The 21,715-nt window shown below is 46.6% G+C and overlaps 1 protein-coding gene across 1 annotated transcript; it reads right to left on the bottom strand.

Moving 5' to 3' along the window:
* Positions 1-5,579: 5,579 nt before the first annotated feature.
* e2f2 (E2F transcription factor 2) lies at positions 5,580-21,237 on the bottom strand. Its single transcript, XM_059954257.1, has 7 exons — positions 21,223-21,237; positions 20,658-20,763; positions 18,195-18,414; positions 15,497-15,655; positions 13,968-14,082; positions 8,900-9,125; positions 5,580-6,748 (listed from the first exon to the last, which is right to left on the bottom strand). The coding sequence occupies exons 1-7, from the start codon at positions 21,235-21,237 to the stop codon at positions 6,501-6,503; spliced, it is 1,089 nt and encodes a 362-aa protein (XP_059810240.1). The 3' UTR covers positions 5,580-6,500.
* Positions 21,238-21,715: the final 478 nt, after the last annotated feature.

Below are 21,715 nucleotides of genomic sequence, written 5' to 3'. Positions count from 1 at the left end.
ACACAAGGTTTACTCATTGTCCAACCAGCTGCACCCTTAATGGAATTACTGCAAGTTACTATAAGTCTAGTAAAACTGGAATTAACCTCCGAAAGTTACACAAACTCCCAGTATTCTTGAAACCTGGTGCACAAATATTACACATCAGACACAAATTGGGCTTCTTTTGGTCAACCTGACAAATTATTTAACATTTCACAAACAAAAAATAACATGAACATAATTTTACAGACAAATTTGGCCTAGTCAACTGTTCAAACAGAGAACAATAGACGGAAAGCGATCTCAACAGATCAAATTGACAGTTATGTTTGGATTATATCCAAGAATGAATCATATAGGAGGGAACTAAGATACGTCAAACACACGCACAGACAATATTCACTCAGACTTCAGTGGGTAAATTCATTTGGAGTTATGGACTCGTATCAATATCTGTCATCATTGAATGAAACAAAACACAGAAATATACACTCATTCACTATCCATGTCAAATTAAGAATACTCTATTTGGTCAGTGCTATTAAGACAAGGAAGCTTTTTAATGATAAAACACAAGGCCAGGATAACTACAGGCAAAACTGTGAGAATCCCATGGAGCTCAACCCAAAAAGGTGAACTGCCAGGAAATTCTCAGGGACAAGAGTTGATGATTAAGAAAGGGATAAGGAGATGTGGTTGGGTTTCATATTGAGAAGACGTCAGGAGAAGGGAAGTTACACGGACAGATTACTGGATAGTGTGGGATGGGCGAGGGAGAGACTTGAGCTCTGGTTGCCATGATCACTATGAGATGTATCGGAAGATGCATTTTCTTTTTCTCATTAGCGGAGATCTTTGCAATGAACCTACCCATGTCAGACTGTGTCCATTCTCTGCCATTGCTACTGTGCCTTGTGAGACCTCATTGTCACAGGCCAAACACCTGATTTATTAAATGTTAACATTGTACCCACCTCATCATTCACCCCATTATCAGCTGGGGTGACCTGAATCCAGAAGTTAATTAATTTAGCGATACAGCACAGTGTAGGCTGTTCATGCCACACAGTTTCAACAACCCACAACAACCCCAATTTAACCCTAATCTAATCACTGGACCATTTACAATGACCAGTTAACCTGCTCAGTACGTCTTCAGACTGTGGGAGCACCCGGAGAAAACCCACGCATTCCACAGGGAGGACCCCAACTCTGGTATACCCCCACCCCCAAGGTGTAGTAATAGTTTCATGCTAAAAACAACGCTACTGTACATAGCAATGATCTGTTGGGGTCTTAACATGACAGAAGAGCAAACCAGTCTCCATCAAATAAAACTGGAAATATGGAATGACCCAGTGAATGGCTGTCGATCTACACTTCAGGTTGGTGGCCTTTCGTCAGATGGCATGCTGCATATTCCTAGTCTGTTCTGTTCTCAATCCCGTCATTCAGGACAGAGACACAAACAGGTTCAAAAAGCCAGAGAGCACTTGGCTAAAATGACTGTAAAAAAAACGCCTCTTCCCCAGGGCACCACTGCTCAGTACAAGAGGGCATGGCTTTAAGGTAAGGGGAGGGAAGTTCAAGGGGGATATTAGAGGGAGTTTTTTTACTCAGAGAGTGGTTGGTGCATGGAATGCACTGCCTGAATCAGTGGTGGAGGCAGATACACTAGTGAAATTTAAGAGACTACTAGACAGGAATTTATGGAAGAATTTAAGGTGGGGGGTTATATGGGAGGCAGGGTTTGAGGGTCGGCACAACATTGTGGGCTGAAGGGCCTGTAATGTGCTGTATTATTCTATGTTCTAAAACAACTTTCCTCTCACACCTAAAAAAAATTCTGATTACCAGCAACACCCGGACATCTTGCTGATAGGGACCAACCCCTACAATATGGCTGCCAACGAAGTCACAAGGTATTACAAAGAAAATGGTGCTTCCCAGATGATGGGTTAATTGATTTTAGGAATTGGTGTGTGTCTATATTTGTCTTTGGCAAGTCTGGACAATTAAATAATGCGAACCTACTTGGCTTTTGATTGGCTGTGGGAAGGCAAGCATCTCAAAGGTTGGCCAGAGAACGGCCAATGGTTCTGTTGTTAGAGAGACAATGATGAGGTGACTGGAGTGACATTCACAGGCCTGAAACTTGGCTCGGTGACCAGGACATCCACAGTCCAGGCTCCTGCTCCACACTCGAAGGCTGGTGATCATGAGTTGTATGCGCAGGAAGCACAAGAGCCAGACAGACCTGGGCAGGTCAGGAGTTTGTGGTACTGCCATCAACTAGTTTGGAAATCAGAGTCTAAATGTTGCTCAGTAGTCTGGATGCCAAAGCCTGAAGCCTGGAGGTCTGTCCTGGAGTCGGACTGTCCATATGAGTGGGTGGGAGGGGAGGGGGAGGAAAGGGGCCTGTTTTGCAGTTGCTTTGTTCTGTTTTTATTCTGTCAAGCATTGTGGGCTTGCCATATTGGTGCTGGAATGTGTGCCAACACTTGCAAGCTGCCTCCAGCACATCCTCAGCTTGTGTTGGTTAACACAAGCAACGCACTTCACATGATAAATTAACAAATTTGAATAACGATTCCTCCAGGAAAATCTACCAGAGTTGGCACAGGAGGACGGAGACCACACAGAAATGTGCCTGGACTGACACCTCACTGCTCTATTGTCCTGTTTATTATTTATTGTAATGCCTGCACTGTTTTGAGCACTTTATACAGTCCTGGGTAGGTCTGTAGTCTAGTGTAGTTGTGAGTTTTTTTTTTCTGTGTTCTTTATTTGAAACGTAGTTCAGTCTAGTTTTTGTACTGTGTCATGTAACACCATGGTCCTGTAAAACATTGTCTCATTTTTACTATGTACTGTACCAGCAGTTATGGTCAAAATGGGAATAAAAGTGACTGGACTTGAAAAGAGAAATGAGGAACTAACAATCAACAATGTTACAAAGACAATTTTATCCACAAGAGGCATTAATATGCTCCATTACTACAGAAAGCATCTATCCATCAATGTCTGAATCTAATCTCTTAGCCTTCTTACACCTCAATTCTTAGCCTGCTGAACGAAGGAGATGCCACTGCTCCCTCTAGTGGCGAGCAGAAACTCTGCCGGCCGAACCACACTTGTGCAAGTCTAACGAATCAGATACGGAAAATGTCTGAAGACCAGTAACCCCAATCTACATTTGTCAGACTACGGTAATTCCCTATAGTATCACTAAATCCAAGCACACAGAGCTGTTCAGCACATCAAGTTTGTGCTGTCCTTGGATAGGTTGTCCAGCTTAGATCGTCATCCAGTTATTTTTCCTATAACCCCGCCAACATGAAAATCGTTGGGATGTCTGGCTGGTCCAGAGGTACCCAACACCCACCATCACCTCTCCTGAGAGTCACAGTTATTGTTGGGGTTGCCCATTCAACAGCCCGGCCTCACCCAACCACTCTCCCTCCTCAAGGGTGAAGGGTGCAGTTGGATAACAAGCTGTTCTACCACAGCACTTGGTCACATCGCACCTCAACACACTTGAACCGGCTGGCAAGTGGCAAGGTTGGGAGCTCAGAACCCCATGTTTATGCCATTTTGAAACCCATGGAGGCAGCGTGCCCACAGATAGCCAAGGTCAATAATCCGCTCTTCAGAGTTCCTCCCTCTTCCTTACCATGACTCTGGCAATTTGACAGAAACAAATTCTCGTATGAGCACCTCCCGATCTCCCTGCACTGAATTCTGCTGGTCTCCCAGAAAGCAATCCTGGCTGAAACACTACTGTTAGAAACACACGCACGCACACACAACACACTCCTATACACAATTTATATAAAGGCCTCAACTAAAATTTACTCTATGTACACAATTTTGTTAGTTTAAAGAAAATATATATATATATATATATATATATACACATACACATACATATACACACAGTCTAACCTATTATTTTTGGCAATTTGCCAGGTGCTGCTCAAAATTTCAAAATAGGACCTTTCAAACTTTGATTTAGGTGAATAGTGTGTTTGAGGAATTCCCCCTCCCCTGCCCCATAATCTGATGCTACCACACACACAACACACACACACCTCTTCCCTCAGGCACATACACAAGCATGAGGCAAACAGAGCAAAGGGCATCAATATTCTTGCCACAGGAACAATAAAACTAACAATTTGCTCCAAATTCATTACATACTAAAATCACGCGTGCTTGGGTTACAAAATTCTAAGATACAACAGTAGGAACGGTCCCTTTCTGGGATCCACCCAGTAGCCAGGGTCGATTTGAGAAATGAAGAGCCAATAGAGTACCCAAATAGGGACACAATTTGAAGTCCACAGTTTTAACAACAGACAAGTTTACAATAGATGAACAGCGTTTTTTTTTAAAGAGCAAATCAAAAAGAAAATGTTAAAGGATACAAAATCATTGCCAACAGTTTGGATACTCCCAGTGTGAAGTTCCAGACAATTAAATTGTCGATAGAACATGTGGGAATCTTCCTCTGTTTTATGTGCTAAACACATCTCATTGCATTATATGCACATTGAAGACCTATTCAAAAATTTCAGTGTCTACGTACACGTGACGCTGCATCACTCGGTCAGCACGTACCACAGAGGATGAATCTTGGAAGTGGTCCTTACTCCACAGGAAGTGACCAGCATCCACCCAAACCCCTTCCCTGAGAAACACCGATTTCACTAGATTACATTTGTTAAACATTAGCTTAGTTTTAAAACCCATATTTAAAATAATTTTCTTTTACAAAAAAAAAAGAGAGCACCATTTGAATCCAATTCAGTTCAGTAAACACGTTACAGAAGGAAGATCTGGCAAACACACTGTGCAAAAGTAGAGGAAGTCTCACCATCACTAAGCCACTTTCCCCAATGGTACCTTCCTCCTGGACGTGCCGATGAAACACTGCGCTCAAACGGTCACCAGGCGACAATTACCTATCCGCCGTTCGACTGCAAAAAGGCATCAAAAGTGGAGAGCGGCCTACAATTCCAACCCAGTAATGGTACTGAGTGCATCGTTCAAACAGTATCTTCAACTGAATTCAACCAGAGCTTATGAAATGAAATTAAATAGTAAGCAAAGACTGTTTTAACAGTCTCCATAGTGAAATATGGATAATTCCAATTGAGGATTCGATCACTGAACCAGTAATCCCCCAGTTTACAGAATTTAGCCATGGTTTAATATAAACACAAGAGATTCTGCAGATTCTGGAAATCTTGAGCACCACACACAAAATGCTGGAGGGACTCAGCATGTCAGGCAGGATCTATGGAGAGGATTAAACAGTTCACAGTTCGGGCAGAGACCCTTCATCAAAACTCACAATGAAGGGTCTCGGGCCAAAATGGCAACTGTTTATTCCTCCCCATAGATGCTGCCTGACATGCTGAGTTCCTCCAGCATTTTGTGTGTGTTGCTCTAGTACAGGGGTTCCCAAACTTTTTTTTTTAATGCCATGGACCAACACCATTAATCAAGGAGTCTGTAGATCCCAGGCTGGGAACCCCCGATCTACCATAGTTTGTCAGGCATCAGCTAATGGGGGGGGGGGGGGGGGGGGTTAGAGCTGGTCTATGAATTATGCACTCCAAAACGAAAATTCAGGTTGAATAGCAGAGGAGACAATCACAAGGCCTGCCACCCAGGTGGCAAAATCTCTCGACTACACTTGAAGAAAAACCTTGCAGATCCCAGGCGCACTTCACCCAACTGCGCCGCAATTCTAGGGAGCAAAAGACTGATTGGCAGAGTGACCCTCTCAATGACAGGACAGCAGACATGTCAGAAGCAATCGGCCGCAAAGCCCTGCAAGATAATCTGATCAAGAACGTAGCTGCAGGTGTGGATGGGGCTGAACGTTAGTAGAAGAGACATCCAACCTAGCCTGCCTGCTGGCCTACTCTCACAGGGTATCGAAGCTTCACGTGTGGCTACCACTGGATCATTCCAGTGAAACCCTGAACACCACTTCAGTATTTTTTTCCTTTTGTTTTTGTACTACTTATTTATTTTTTTTTAATATTGTTCTTAATGTAATTTATACTTTTTTTTATTATTATTATGTATTGCGTTGTACCACTGCTGCAAATCAACAAATTTCACAGTGCCAGTGATACTAAACCTGATTCTGATGGTGAGAAAGGGTCTACTAAACAGCTCCAGATCTGAAGGTGTATCAGGGTTACACACACAGACCCCAAGATATGGTTTACCAGCTCTCTCAGCATGTCCCCACCACAACAGAACCCCACGGACTCCAGCGCCTGATCAAAATGTCAAGTTATCAACGTCGTCTCCCAAGAGACTGCCGCAGCCTTGGCTACGGGTCTGCAGGTTGTTCCTTTAAGCAACTAAGAGTTAACTATCAGGGAAAGCATCTTCCTCTACAGTCACTCTGATCCTGTTTAACATCCCCTACAAGAGGAAACACCCTTTAGGACGCGGGGCTGGTGCCCACTCCGGAGAAGGTGGGGACGTGGGCTGTGCTAGTTGGGCAGCAAATCATCAAGGTCGTAGGAGTCGAAGAGGTCACTGACGCCTTCGCTGTCCTCCAGGCTCCACAGGTAGTCTCCATGGTCGAGGGGCGGCGAGAAGCTGACGAAAGGAGCGTCGCCATAGGAGGTGGAGGGAAGCTGATCCTCTGTCTGCTGGAGGAGGTGGTGAGGGAGCCCAAGGTCACCATCTTCACCGTCCAGCAGGGAGATCGGCAGCACCGGCTTCAGGTCATCTGCAACTACTCAGGAAGAGGAGCGAGAGTGAGACGAGAAATTAACTCAGCTTCAGTACAAACAGTCCTCCACAAGCTCTGCTTGGTAAACCTGCTACCATTAAATTGTCAAATCTTCAAGCCTTTGTTTAACCAGGGCTGATCAACACAATACCAATGGCACCTCTGATTGTGTCTTCTGTTCTCCCCACTATCTGAAATCATTAACCTCAGTACAGTCTGTCTGCTACCTGTGGGTCTTCCATTACAGTAGCACTTCGCCATACCTCGGGCAGACGGAGCTGTGGTTGGCAGTTCATCTATGAGAAGGGCAGCTCTGACCTCAAACTTCCACCGATACCCACTCACGGGGAAGGCTTTGGGAGCAAACCTCGAGGAAAAAGCTGGAGCTGGAGTCCCTAAGACCGTCCTTCGTTGAGTTCTGCACTGACTATCAACTCATGCAATGCCGCTGCTGCCAAACTTAATCAGTCTGTCATCCCTTTGGGTTTATCAGCTGTGTGGAGAAGGGGAGACAATTACATGGGCAAGAGCTCGCTCTCTATACCCTACCGCCTGGCTTATGCATCACATAGACAGCTGGGGCATCCATGGCCGACTCCAACTAACAGAGGGCCTCTACTGTACTTGCATATATTACAACAGACTCAATTTGCCTGGACATTAGCAGCGTCTCTGCATGCGATCACTGATATACCACAGGAGACAGTGCACAATGGTTCTGTCTCACTTCTGCGGGCATTGTCCTTCCTGAACAAAATGACAGCAGAGTTCCTGAATGTTATTTAGGCCAAGGCAACCTGTTAATGATGACATTTTTAGATAGTGAATGCTATTGAAAGCAATTGATTACCTAGTCAGGAAGCAGTACAGCTGTAATGTAATGACTTATCACCTTTCTCATTTTTCACCAGCTAAATGTTATAATTGCATAGCCTTCCGAATGAATTCTGTTATCTAAGGAATTTCTATTATCTCAAGTATAAAGGTGGTAGATTATTGTAAAGCGCCATATTGAATCTCGTTAATCTCTGCCTAGCTTCTCAGTCTCTCACTTAGCTTCAAGTGCACTGTATCTTTGTTTAAACTTTAAAATAAACTACCCTGAATTCTTGCTCATTCCCAAACTCCTAAAAGAACCACATCTCTGATTGTTCACCATCACTAAGCCACTTTCCCCATTGGTACCTTCCTCCTGGACGTGCCGATGAAGCCATCCCATTAACACTGCGCTCAAACAGTCACCAGACAGCAATTACCTATCGGCTGTTCGACTGCAAAAAGGCATCTAAAGTGGGGTGCGGCCTACAATTCCAACCCAGTAATGGTACTGAATACATCGTTCAAACAGTATCTTCAACTGAATTCAACCAGATCAAGACTGACCGAGATCTGAAAGCATCTCCTCCGAACAGCCTGGTATCACCTGCCAGCTTGTACTCCTGCCCCTCCCTATTCTGGCTTTTGCCCCCTTCCTTTCCAGTCCTGATGAAGGATCTGGGTTCAAAATGTCAACCGTTTATTCTTCTCAATAAATGCTGCCTGCGTGGCGGGGTGGACCTATGTCTCTAGCAAAGGGGGTGTCAGGCACTCCTTCCCTCCACTCACCTGCAGGTCACATTTTGGGCAAAGTGTAGCACTTACTTAGCCAACACCAGGCCTCCCCCACAATCAGGGTTACGTGAAGCCAAGGGAATGTGTGGTGGACAGTTGTAATAGCAGCTGGTCCTGGTTATGTGACCACCCACACCAGGCAGACAATCTCTGAAGAGTACTGATAATGGCCAGGCTCACTTGTCTTGTAAAGACACTCACTGCCCAGAAGGCCACAGCAAACCACTTCTGGAGAAAAATGTGCCAAGAACAGTCATGGTCATGGAAGGACCACAATCGCCCACGTTATATGACACGGCACAAAATGGCGATGATAGATGCTGCCTGACCTGCTGAATTCTTCCAGCATCTTGTGTGTGCTACTATGCTGGAACCAATGTTCTATAAAGGTTCTTCGGGAACTTATTCACCTTTTAGATCTGTTCTCTTGTGCTGCAAATAAAGCCTAATTGTACTCAATAACTTTTCGTTCTAAATCTCTATTCATCCCCAGTTTGAGCTTCATCCTCCCTCCCCAGTTCCTCCCCACACTTTGCCACTCACCTTCTTCTTTGATCTCACGGTTGCAGGTGATTTTCGGACAGTCGGGCTCATGCTGGGATGGGGCTGCAGGGCCAGGATTAGTCGCTGGCAAGGAAGCCGCACTCCCGCTCTCCTCCTTCTTGGGGGTGGAGTGCTTCACGGGACTATTTTCCTCCACCATCTCCTCTGGGCATAGGTACACCTCGATCGGCCCATTGGTGCTCTTGAGGTAAATCTGGAGGTTCTCCTGTTGGAGCAGCACAGGGAGTTGGTCAGAGCCCACAACCTCAGGAAGAAGAAGACACAGAACATAACAATATCCACCAAACCACTGAAGGTGCGGCTGCTAAGAACAATAAGATAGTGAAGCGTGCACGGGGCAGAGCCGCAGGAGCCGGGGATCTCAGAGGGACATTAGGTCAAGATGCAGGAGGGAATAGGGATATGAAACTATTTAAAACAATCAATATAGAGAAGATTAAAAGATATGGTTATGCATTTCCGATGGTGGGGGAGTCCAAGACCAGAGGATTTAGAATGGAAATTAGGAGGAATTTCTCGAGAAGCTGAATCTGGAGAATTTGTTGCCGTGGGTGGCTGTAGAGGCCAAGTCATTGGGCAGATTTAAGGCAGAGGTTGATAGAATCCTTAATTAGTCAGGGTTTGAAGGGATATGGGGAGAAGGCAGGAAATTGGGGCTGAGAGGAAAATAGATCAGCCAGGATGAAAAGGCAGAGCAGACTCAATGGGCTAAATGGCCTTATTCTGCTCCTATATCTTATGGTCTTATAGTTATGAGCAACACAGACAGAACGCTGAAGGATTTCAGCAAATCAGGGAAGACTTATAGGGGAGAATAAACAGTCGATGCTCTCCGTCCTGAACCTTCATCACTGAAAAGGAAGGAGGCAGATGTGGCAGCATCTACAGAGAGGAAAAAACAGCATTGACATTTCCATCAAGAAGCCACTGGCTTTTGCCCCCTTCCTTTCCAGTCCTGAGGAAGGGTCTCAGCCTGAAACGTCAACTACTCATTCCTCTCCACGGATGCTGCCTGACCTGCTGAGATCCTCCAGCACTGTGTGTGTGTTCGTGCGTGTGCATGTGCGCAAAGCTCAATATTTGCAGCATCTGTAGAATCTCTTGTATTGATGGTTACAGATTAGATTTCCCTCAATGTACACAAATATGAATTTCCATTTTTTGTTGTGCACGTTAATTTCTGCGGTTTATATTTGTGATGTGCGGTGCTGTTGCTGCAGAAGGATAATGCGCACGGCATGTATACGCTGGGTATGTACACTTATGAAAATACCCCTGGTTATGACATCCCCACCCATGCCTGTAAGGCGATTGTACATTCTCTCCATGACCCTGTGGGTTTCCTCCCACAGTTCATTGATGTACTGGCTGGTAGGTTAATTGGTCATTGTAAATTGTCCTATGATTAGGAAGGGATTAAATCGGGGGTTGGTGGGCAGCTCGGCTCAAAGGGCCAGAAGGGCCTGTTCATCAATAAATTAGGGTTTATAAATCAGTCAGCATTAACATTGCAATTCCATCTGCAGCCACCAGATGGCACTGCAGCACCCAATGGATTACATTACATTTGGCCCGTGTGCGTTGGAGACGAACCGCACATCCCACCAGACTTTTCTGCCAGACACCGTACAATTGTGCTAATCCAGATGCTTGTTAAAAGTGTGAGGGTTCCATCACTTTTTCAAGTACCGTTTCAGTACATCAGTGCTTTTGGGCAAGCTATATTTCTCAACTTCACTCAAACCTTGGAGATCTGACTTCTTCCACAGGGCAATAATTTTTCCCTTTTTTTAAAAAACATTGATTAGTGTTTGCATATGGTTATAATCGTGATAAATAACCCAGACATCTCCCCCCTCCGCAAAGAAACTACTCCAGCATTGTCAGTCTCATAACAACCAAAATTCTCTGTCTTTGGTAATTGGCCACAGTCTCAAATCACTCAGTGTCCCCTCTCGTGTTACCAAAGTTTCCAACGTGTCACGACCAGGATGTGGGACGCTGCAGTCAGCACAACATGACTACAGTTCAGAGTTCAATCCCCGCATGCTCTGCACCCTGTGGAACGTGTGGGTTTTCTCTGGGTGCTCCGGTTTTCCCACCCATGGGCCAAGGACGTGGGTTCATTAATCATTGTAAATTAGCTCAAGGTTAATCCGAGGTCTGAAAAGGCCTGTTCCATGCTGTGTCTCTAAATAAATAATAAACAGGGGTGTAGCAGCCATTGCCGATCTGATCATTCATACAATGCCCTCATGATCTTCAGTGCCTCAGCCAACAAAATCAGGCATGTGATAATGGCTGTTTAACTGCCTTGTTCAAAAATCTGTGAAGATAATATGTACCCCCAGATCCTTCTGCTCCTATACCCTTCACAACACCTTGTCGTAGAATCATACAGCCAGAAACTGGCCCTTTGGCCCATCACGTTCGTTACAACCATCATCCAATCTGCCTTCTCTCATCTTGCTTGCTCGCGTTGGAAGAATTTGCATCCAGAATCAAATGATCCTGTCCATTTTGGAAGAACTGGAAGGGCACAGCAGCATAGCGGTTGGCTTAATGCTATGACAGTGCTGGTGAAATTCCACCACTGTCTGTGAGGGAGATTTGTCCATTCTCCAGGTAACCGCATGAGTTTCCTCCGGGTGCTCAGGTTTCCTCCCACAGTCCAAAGATGCATCGGTTGGTAGGTTAAATCACCACATGGGTTTAATTGGGCATCACAGGGTCTGTCACTGCACTGTATCTCTAAACAATTAGGGACAATGACAGTCCATTTGGCCTCAAGTCCATCCCAGAATTTCATGAGATTATGGCCAATTTCAGCTACTATCTATGCATCTTCCATTCCCAACTGATATCGATCATGTTGTAACCGCTGTTCGTAAGGAGCTCCCCCCATGACCTCGTAGGTTTCCTTCCACAGTCCAAAGTCCTATCAGTTAGTAGGTTAATTGGTCATTGTACAACGTCCTGTGATTATGGTTATGGATCCTGCAACCATCGGTCACGGGGCACTGTACAGATGATCGCTACGTCGGTACTGTAGGAGCGTGGAGTTGCCTGATGGGTTTGGATCAGCTTCTGGCCCAGGTACCATCTCTTCATTGTGGCCCAGAATGCATCACGCCACACCCTATCGAAAGCCCTTTGAAGCCTATGGACACGTGGAGGATGTCCTGTATGTTGGCTCTATTTCTCACACAGTACTCGAAGGCAGAATTATCTGTTCTGTTGTACTTCTTCCACTTTTGAATCCGGCCGGCTCTGTTGTGATCATTTCTTCTGCCCGTGGTTTCAGTCTGTTCAAGATGACTTTCCACACTTGCTTTCATGGCTGATAAGACTTACGGTTCTATAATCCTGGCACCACTGTAAGTTGCCTTCTTGGGGAAAGTGATGAGTGATTTTGTCCAGCGCGTTGGCTGTTGCCCAGACTGAGGATGTCTGTCACCATCTCTCCACCAGCTCAGCCAGGATGTTGTCCATTCCTGCAGCTTTCCCATTCTTCAGCAATCTTATGGCTGCTTCCACTTCTTCCCGAAGAATCGGAGAGTCATCGACGTTTGACGAGTCCTGGCTTGCAAGCATGCTGGGGTCTCCTTGGATCTGAGCAATACTCAGTCCATCAGCTGAGAGTTTTTTTTTGTGTGTGTGTGCCATTCTCCGCCAGAGCCTCAGCGACCACTTATTTTTTTCAAGTGATTGTCTTGGAGGAAAGATTCTGTGAGTGATGCCCCACATCCTTCTCACAGCGCAGTGTTTTTTTTTTCTTATGTGGTCGAGTTACGAACTCGACCCTCAACCCAGCACGGATGGAAAGCATGTCTGGGAGCTGCCCGACTGGATTCGAACTCAGGAACCTTCGCTCCGGAGACACCAGCCGGAGAATAATTAGTCTAGGGTTAAATCAGGGGGTTGGGAGACGTGACTCGAAAGGTCAGAATGGCCCGTTCCACACTGTATCTCAATAAAATAAACTTCACTGTCCACTGCACCACCAGCTCTGGGTCTCATCTACAAACCTATTATGTATTTGCACAAATGGTCTTCTTTTGCACATTAGCTATTTGTCAGTCTCTGTGTGTAGTTTTTCATCGATTCTATTGTATTTCCACTGTGAATGCCTGCACAAAAATGAATCTCAGGGAAATAAACAGCAACTTACATATACTTTTTAATAATTTTCTTTGAATCATGCCATCTACATGCTCACCCATAACATTATTGTGGTTAGCAAATTCCAAGAGAAGCCCCCATCTCCACCAGCACCACTGAAGCCTGTACCAGGCCCCCCATCTCCACCAGCACTACTGAAGCCTGTATCAGGCCCCCATCTCCACCAGCACCACTGAAGCCTGTACCAGGCCCCCCATCTCCACCAGCACTACTGAAGCCTGTATCAGGCCCCCATCTCCACCAGCACCACTGAAGCCTGTACCAGGCCCCCATCTCCACCAGCACCACTGAAGCCTGTACCAGGCCCCCATCTCCACCAGCACCACTGAAGCCTGTACCAGGCCCCCATCTCCACCAGCACCACTGAAACCTGTACCAGGCCCCCATCTCCACCACTGGCAGCCTGTATCAGGCCCCCATCTCCACCAGCACCACTGAAGCCTGTACCAGGCCCCCATCTCCACCAGCACCACTGAAGCCTGTACCAGGCCCCCATCTCCACCAGCACTACTGAAGCCTGTACCAGGCCCCCATCTCCACCAGCACTACTGAAGCCTGTACCAGGCCCCCATCTCCACCAGCACCACTGAAGCCTGTACCAGGCCCCCATCTCCACCAGCACCACTGAAGCCTGTACCAGGCCCCCATCTCCACTAGCACTATTGAAGCCTGTACCAGGCCCCCATCTCCACCAGCACTACTGAAGCCTGTACCAGGCCCCCCATCTCCACTAGCACTATTGAAGCCTGTACCAGGCCCCCATCTCCACCAGCACTATTGAAGCCTGTACCAGGCCCCCATCTCCACCAGCACTACTGAAGCCTGTACCAGGCCCCCATCTCCACCACTGACAGCCTTACCATACCTCACGGACATTGGGCACCTCCAGTCTCGTCTCCGGCGGAGCCTTCACCGCAATCACCGTTTGGTCCTGGAAACTGCCGATGGAGCGAATGTCGTGGTACGTCACGTACGCCAGCGTGAGCAGGGTTAAGGCAGAAAAAGGGACAGATTCTAAACAGAACCACTGCCAGCAATCGAAAGCTCCTCCCACCATCAGCCTGTAACTACCCACTGCTCAGGCAGGTATGACCCCCGCTCGCACCATTATCACACCCTCCCTGGACGGTCTGTCAGTAATCAAGGTCCCAGCATGGAACAAAGGCATGAGGCAGGCTCCCAGCTTTCCCAAAGTCAGAGTCACACAATCCGGTCTTTCGCTTAATGACAGCCATCACGTACACATTCTGCTCCCAATTCGTAGCACTTAACCCGCGACCTCCTAAGCCTCGTGCTAATCTCAGTATTGAGTGAGTATTCACCTCCACAGTGACCGATTTCAGCCACCCTGCTCAAAATAATTCTTCCCAGATCAACCATAAATCTCCTGTCTTCACAATACATTGGTCAGACCAAATATGTGAGCAGTTTTGGGCTCCTGATCTGAGAAAGGATGTGTTGGCTTTGGAGAGGGTTCAGAGGACGTTTATCCCGGGAATGAAAGGGTTAACACACGAGGAGTGCCTGATCGCCCTGGGACTGAACTCACTGGAGTTTAGAAGGATGAGGGTAGATCTCACTGAGATGTTTCCTATCGTGGGAGAGTCTAGGACCAGAGGACACAGCCTCAGAATAGAGGGATGCCCATGTAGAACAGAGAAGAGAAGGAATTTCTTCAGCCAGAGAGTGGAGAATCTGTGGATTTCATTACCACAAATGATGGTCGAGGCCAAGTTATTGGGCCTATTTAGAATAGAGGTTGGTGGGTTCTTGATTAGACAGGGCATCAAAGGTTAGGGAGAAGTCAGGAGAAAGGAGTTGCATGGCAGAGCAGTCGATGGGCCAAATAACCTAATTCTGTTCCTAAGTCTTATTTGTGGCCTCTGGTTATAGATGCCTCTGCTAAGTTTTTCCACTGTCTACCCTATCCATACCCCTCATAACTCTGTTTTCCATCAGAACCATACCTCGAGTATCCAGTTTTCTTTCACATAAGAGGAGCTGCCTCCCAGGTAACACCCTGATGAATGTCCCCCACACCCATTCAGTGTCCAGCATCACCTCCCCAAAGGGTGGTGACCAGAACTACACTCTTTGGCTTACTTCGAACCATTCCCAGCCTTAGAACTTCCCGAAGCACTTGTACCAAAGCCAAGGGACAAAGTGAGAAAAACGGCCTCACATCACAACGTGACAGCAAGCCAGATACCTGCTGCCTTTGGGATAAGCTTGGGAGAGCAGACGTGACACAAGGATGCGGGAGGTGAAGAACAACAGGACGTGGGTAACGATGTCTGAGAGACGGTGGGAAATGGTGGAGTGAGGAAAGGGGAGAGGGCAGACACACAGGTAAGCAGCATGTGGTATCTCTCAAACATGCACATGCAAGGATATCGTTGATTCTCTTCATCATCTGTCAACATCTTCAGCTGTGTACTGCAGCTCTGGATCAGGTCATCGAGGGACCTCTCCTTCCACACGAGGTCAGACAGGTCCTGCCGGAGGCACTGCTGCTTCTCCACGACCGATGTGTCCTCAAACAGGCTGCGGCCCCTGCCAGCGGGGGGAAAGATATACAAATGATCAATGAGAGACCCTGTCCCTTCCTCACTCTCCAACACTGGACGTCCAGGAAGTCCAGAATTACACTCATAAACTCAAGATGAACCACAGGGCGTGAGGGAATATGGGGGATACCAGTACCGGGCTCCAAACCCTCCCTTGCAGGCCAGGAACCATGAGGAATTAAAGAACTACCACAGTAGTGAATCTGAGAACCGAGAGAGCAGGTGCTGGAACATGAGGTGACAAAGTGCCTGCTGGAGGAGTGGAGGGAAATGGCTCAGGTCGAGACCTGTCGTCACCACCAAAAGGGAGAAGAGGGGTGGCCTGTGTGGGGCAGGCGAGTGATAGGTGTACCCAGCTGATTGACAGGTGAACGAGGGAAGTCTGGGAACAACAACAAGGGACGCGAGATGACCAAGGGCAGCAACTGATGGGGTGGAAGGTGGAGAGATGGCCCAGTGGGAGGAGTGTGTGGGTGTTGGGGAGATGACTGGGTAGGGGAGGGGAAAGAAAGTTGGGAATGCGCAGGAGTAGAGAAATGCAGACAGTGGGGGGGAGGGGCAGATTACCTAAAGCTGGAAGAAACTCACTATTTTTTAAATATTTCCAATTTTCTATAGACTTAAGAAAATTGGAAGTATTTTAAAAATAATAAAATATATATACATTTTATAAAGTTTTAAATTTAAATTTAATAAAAATTTTATTAAGGCTACGAAGTTTGCAAAATAAATTATAGAAAGGGCTGTTTGACCATGATCAGGTGATGAGGTGTTTAACTGTCTATAAGGAGAGGCAAGACCACATCCTCCCTGACATTCCCTTCCCTCAGCCCTCCTCCTTCCACATCTCTCCTCATTGCTGGGACTACAAGGTCCCACAGCATTCCGAGCTGCCTACGAGAGGTAATGTTGCAGCTATATAGGACCCTGGTCAGACCCCACTTGGAGTACTGCACTCAGTTCTGGTCACCTCACTACAGGAAGGATGTGGAAACCATAGAAAGGGTGCAGAGGAGGTTTATAAGAATGTTCAAACACAAGGAAATCTGCAGATGCTGGAAATTCAAACAACACACACAAAATGCTGCCTGGCCTGCTGTGTTCCACCAGCATTTTGTGTGTGTTGTTTATAAGAATATTGCCTGGATTGGGGAGCATGCCGTATGAGAATAGGTTGAGTGAACTCGGCCTTTTTTCCTTGGAACAACGGAGGATGAGAGGTGACCTGATAGAGGTGTATAAGATGAAGAGAGGCATTGATCATGTGGATAGTCAGAGGCTTTTTCCCCAGGACTGAAATGGCTAGCAAAAGAGGGCAAAGGTTTAAGGCTATGGAGTAGGTACAGAGGAGATGTCAGGGGTACGTTTTTTACTCAGAGAGTGGTGAGTATGAGCAATGGGCTGTCGGCGACGGTGGAGGAGGTGGACATGATAGGGTCTTTTAAGAGACTCCTGGACAGGTACATGGAGCTCAGAAAAATAGAGGGCTATGGGTAACCCTAGGTAATTTCTAAGTTAAGGACATGTTCGACGCAGCTTTGTGGGCCAAGGAGCCTGTATCATGCTGTAGGTTTTCTATGTTTCTATCTGAGACAACTGAACCACCGCCCTCCCAACACCACGGATTTTCACTCTTTTACTGGCAACTGGTACAAGAAACTTTAACCCAACAACCCCTCCCATACCCATTCCCCCTCTAACACTACCCCCAACTCTGTGCAAAGATCAGGACTGTCAACCTAATGATGGACAACAAGCTCCAGTAATTAAATTGTAGGATTTTCTTTCAAGGAACATCATGAGAAAAATGAATACTTTTATCTCTTTATTTGCTAATTGCCTTTAAAAGAGAGGGTAAACAGCTCCCAGCAGACTAGAAATCCATCTGCTTTGTGGCTGGTTAAGGGTTGCGAGTTTGCTCGTGCTGGGGATGAATAACAAGGGCTTGAACACAAGAGCTGAAGGGACGTGACTCCAGGATCACAACCATCCAGACCCAACAATCCAAATGGTATGGAGGGGCCCTGCACAGGATCAGAAAAAGCTACAGAAAGTTGTGAACTGAGTCAGCTCCATCACGGGCACAAGCCTCCCCAGCATCCAGAACATCTTCACGGAGTGATACCTCAAAAAGGCAGCATCCATCACTAAAGACCCCCATCACCCAGGAGATGCCCTCTTCTCTTTCCTACCATCAGGAGGTGGTACAGGAGTCTGAAGACACACACTCAACAATTCTTCCCCTCCGCCACCACATTTCTGAATGGATATTGAACCCATGTACACTACCTCAGCATGTTTCCCTCTCTTTTTGCACTAATTTATTTTACATATACAGTATTTATTACTGTAAATTATAGTTTTATTATTACACATTACAATGTACTGCTGCCACAAAGCAGATTTCACAACATGGCCAGTGATATTAAACCTGATACAGATTCAATACCCCAAGGCCAATTTGACCCAAAGCCGGGAGCTACTCAGAAAGCTTTACCCGCTGGGAGGGCAGAGTCTCCACTTACATCCACTGGATGTTGTTTTTGGACTTCTTCCTGATAAGCTGAATGCCTTCCAAAACATTGGTGATGTCATAAATCCGTCTCTTTTGAACCTCGAGGACTTCTGCTGCTCGATTTAGATCCAGGACGCCATCGGGAGACTCGCTCAGCAGGTGGACAAACTTCTTGGTCAAGAGCCCAAGCGAAGTGTCGTACCTTGTCTTCTCTCCGGGAGACTTGGGGGCTGCGAAAGGAGGAGAAAATAACAGATGGGTCCTGGCTTCGAGAGAGAAAAAGAATAGCCAAAGAAATCCTGACACACTGCAATAACAAAGGGGAGCCAGGACTCGTCAAGATTCAAGACTGTTTGATGCCATTCCCGTAAACAAGTGTAAAGGAGAAAGAAATAACTGTTACCATGGAGCTGATGCACTACAAAAAACACAATGAACAAAGCACACAGTAATAAAAATTAACAACAACTATAAATACAGGAGATAGCTCACATACATAAATTGATTGTATGTCCATAATGTGACACTGGGCCCAGGAGTGTCTGCACATCAGGAAATGATAAAGTAGTGGTGGGGTGGGTTAGTGATGGAGGTGGCCTTACTGCGTGGAGAAAGTCACTGTTTTTGAACAGTCTGGTGGTCCTGATGTGGATGCCGTGTAGCCTCCTCCCTGATGGGAGTGGACAAACGGTTGGTGTGCAGGGTGTGTGGGATTGTCCATGGTGTCTCCGGCCTTGTCAGGCACCTCTCTGTATAAAGCTAGAACCGCTGATGAGTTGTGCAGCTTTAACCACCTGTTGTGGAACACTCCCGTCCACTGCAGCACAGTTTTTGTACCTCGCAGTTACACAGGATGCTCTCTACCGCACAGCCATGGGCTACTGGTCAAACGTGAGTTTACAGTAGTACCAGTACAGTGGAGTAGCGGTTAGCGCATCAGTGATCACCAATCTGGGTTCAATTCTTGAGGAGTTTGTACGTTCTTGCTGGGACAGCGTGAGTTTTCTCCAGGTGCTCCAGTGCCCTCCCACATCTGTGGAATTCATTGCCACAAGCGGCTATGGAGCCATTTCACCGGGTGCATTTAGAGGAGGTTGATAGGTTCTTGATAAGTAAGGGTGACAAAGTTTACAGGCAGACAGTGTGAGAATGGGGGTGAAAAGGATAATAAACCAGCCATGATGAAATGGCGGACAGGACGCGATGGGCTGAATGGCGTGTGTTAGTGAGTTGTGGGTAAGCTACGTCAGCACCAGGACTGTGGTAACACTTGCGGGCTGCCCAACTGGAATGTTATCCAGGAGTTCACAGCTTGTCACAGTTTTTGCTGGTGCAGTTTGACTGGCTTCAGCCCACAAGGGCCCTTTTAGCACCTGGATGTCTTTGGCTCAGACTGATGGGGGTGGGGGGGGGGGGGGGGGCAGATCCTGGGCCATTTCTAGTCATCATCAAAAGTACGGACTGAGTTGTGGGTGGGACTGACAAGGTACAGTGCCAACCCTTTCCCATGCTAGTCACACATTACCCTGGGGGAACTTGCTTTTGCTCTCGGGTTCATAATCCCCTCAGTCTGGTGAGACACCCACAATCCCAGTGGTCAGCACCTTAAAAATTCCATACTTACTCCAAAGTGACACCCACCCTAACCCTTCCAAGTCTCCGATACCCATTGCAAAACTGGAAACACCATGGCTATTTCCTCTAGCTGAAATCCTATGGTCAACTGTACATCCCTGAAACACCAGACAGGGAACAGCACAGAAACTGTCAAGACAATAGCACGCAGGGCTTTGAGGAAGAGCAGGGTATTGAACCTGACTTGAGCTGGGAGACTTGATGGACTGAGTGGCCCGATTCTGCTCTTATGCCTTCTGGTTACGTTCCAATGATGTAACCACATAACAATTACAGCACGGAAACAGGCCATCTGGGCCCATCTAGTCCATGCCGAACGCTTACTCTCACCTAGTCCCACCGACCTGCACTCAGCCCACAACCCTCCATTCCTTTCCTGTCCATATACCTATCCAATTTTACTTTAAATGACAATATCAAAGTTGCCTCTACCACTTCTACTGGAAGCTCGTTCCACACAGCTACCACACTCTGAGTAAAGAAATTCCCCCTCCTGTTACCCCTAAACTTTTGCCCCCAACTCTCAACTCATGTATCATTATGGCGAGTGAGTTGAGGGCAAGCTATGTCGGCCACAGACCCACGGCTATACAAGCAGACTGCCCAAGGCAAGCGGCTCATTGCACTGTACGCGTGACAAATAAAGATAATCTTAGTCTTCAGTCAGATTCTTCCATTCAGGTACCGGCTGAATTCCATAACAACTCCACCATAAGTAAGGTCTGGATTGACCAAGCTTTACAGAACGTGCTAGAAAGAGACAGTAGGAAAACCTCCGGAATGATTTTGAAGTGATTGTTTATCACTGTCTTCAGTCCACGCGATAACCAATTCTTACTTTTTGGGCTGGGAACCCTGGCCGGCATTTTGCCCTTCCCTTTGGGAGTTCGAAATTCCAGTAAATTATGGTGCTCACTGCCTTCAAGGTCCAACTTCCGTTTTGCCTGAGAGAGGAAAATGAAAATGAACAGTGGTCAGAAATTAGTTTATTATTGCCCTTCGTGTGTAGAAGAGAGGCAGATGTTGCTGGGAGTGAGCAGACAATACAATGATCAGATACAGTTCATTCCGGTTAACTGGGGCACATCGGACCTGTACAGTTTGGCTCAATTAGCCAAAGTTTCATGGAAATAGTCAAAAAGGTATAAAAAAGATAAAACTATTGTTCAACTGAGTGACAAATCACACGCAATACAGAATTAGAACACTACCAGTACTACTACAGTACTACAAAACTGCATCAGTTCCTAATAGTTATTGACAGAGGTATTCATCCAGTGAGCACTGCCGTGGTCTTTTGATTGACTGTACATGAACAAAATCAGCACAGACACAGACAGAAATGCTCTTGACGATTACATCCCCCAAATCTTCATTATAACATTCAAGATGATTGTTGATACCTTTGAAGTTTTCATCGTCCACAACTTGTTGAAGTGGTGAAATTGTTTCATTTTCACTCCGGCTGTTTCTGGCATTTCCAAGTCAGAAAGATTGCAATGCAATCATCCAATCCAATCGTGATCAGGTTACCATTTGCCAGATTGCACCGTGTGCTAAGTTGGCAGTCAAGTTCCCGACAGTGCCAGCATGTCAAAGGCCATAAAGCAGTCTGGTGTAAGTGCAAGTTATGGAAAGGATCACAGATGTCTGTGGCCTACCGAGTGATCTGTGTACACATTACTCCTTTAACAGCAAGGAACTTATTAACAATAATGTTCCAAAGCAATTAAGTGTACCGTAGCGGTTAGCGTGACACTATTACAGCTCGGGGCATGGGAGTTCAGAGTTCAATCCCAGCAACCTCTGTGAGGATTTTATACGTTCTTCCCATGGAACATGTGGATTTTCCCCAGCTCCTCCGGATTCCTCCCACAGTCCACACGTACCCGGTGG

The sequence above is a fragment of the Hypanus sabinus genome, chromosome 30 (assembly GCF_030144855.1).
Source record: "Hypanus sabinus isolate sHypSab1 chromosome 30, sHypSab1.hap1, whole genome shotgun sequence".
NCBI classification, from domain to species: Eukaryota; Metazoa; Chordata; class Chondrichthyes; order Myliobatiformes; family Dasyatidae; genus Hypanus; species Hypanus sabinus.
The sequence above is the reverse complement of the archived record's forward strand: the minus strand, read 5'-3'. Positions and strand labels throughout refer to the sequence as shown.

What these genes read in the sequence shown, in the direction of transcription:
- e2f2 (XM_059954257.1), bottom strand. An exon ending in CAGGGTTCCCAGCCCAAAAA is followed by an intron (nt 18,415 to 20,657) that starts GTAAGAATTGGT and finishes CTCCTTTCGCAG; the next exon opens with CCCCCAAGTCTCCCGGAGAG. An exon ending in AGGTGCCCAATGTCCGTGAG is followed by an intron (nt 9,126 to 13,967) that starts GTATGGTAAGGC and finishes CTGCTCCAACAG; the next exon opens with GAGAACCTCCAGATTTACCT.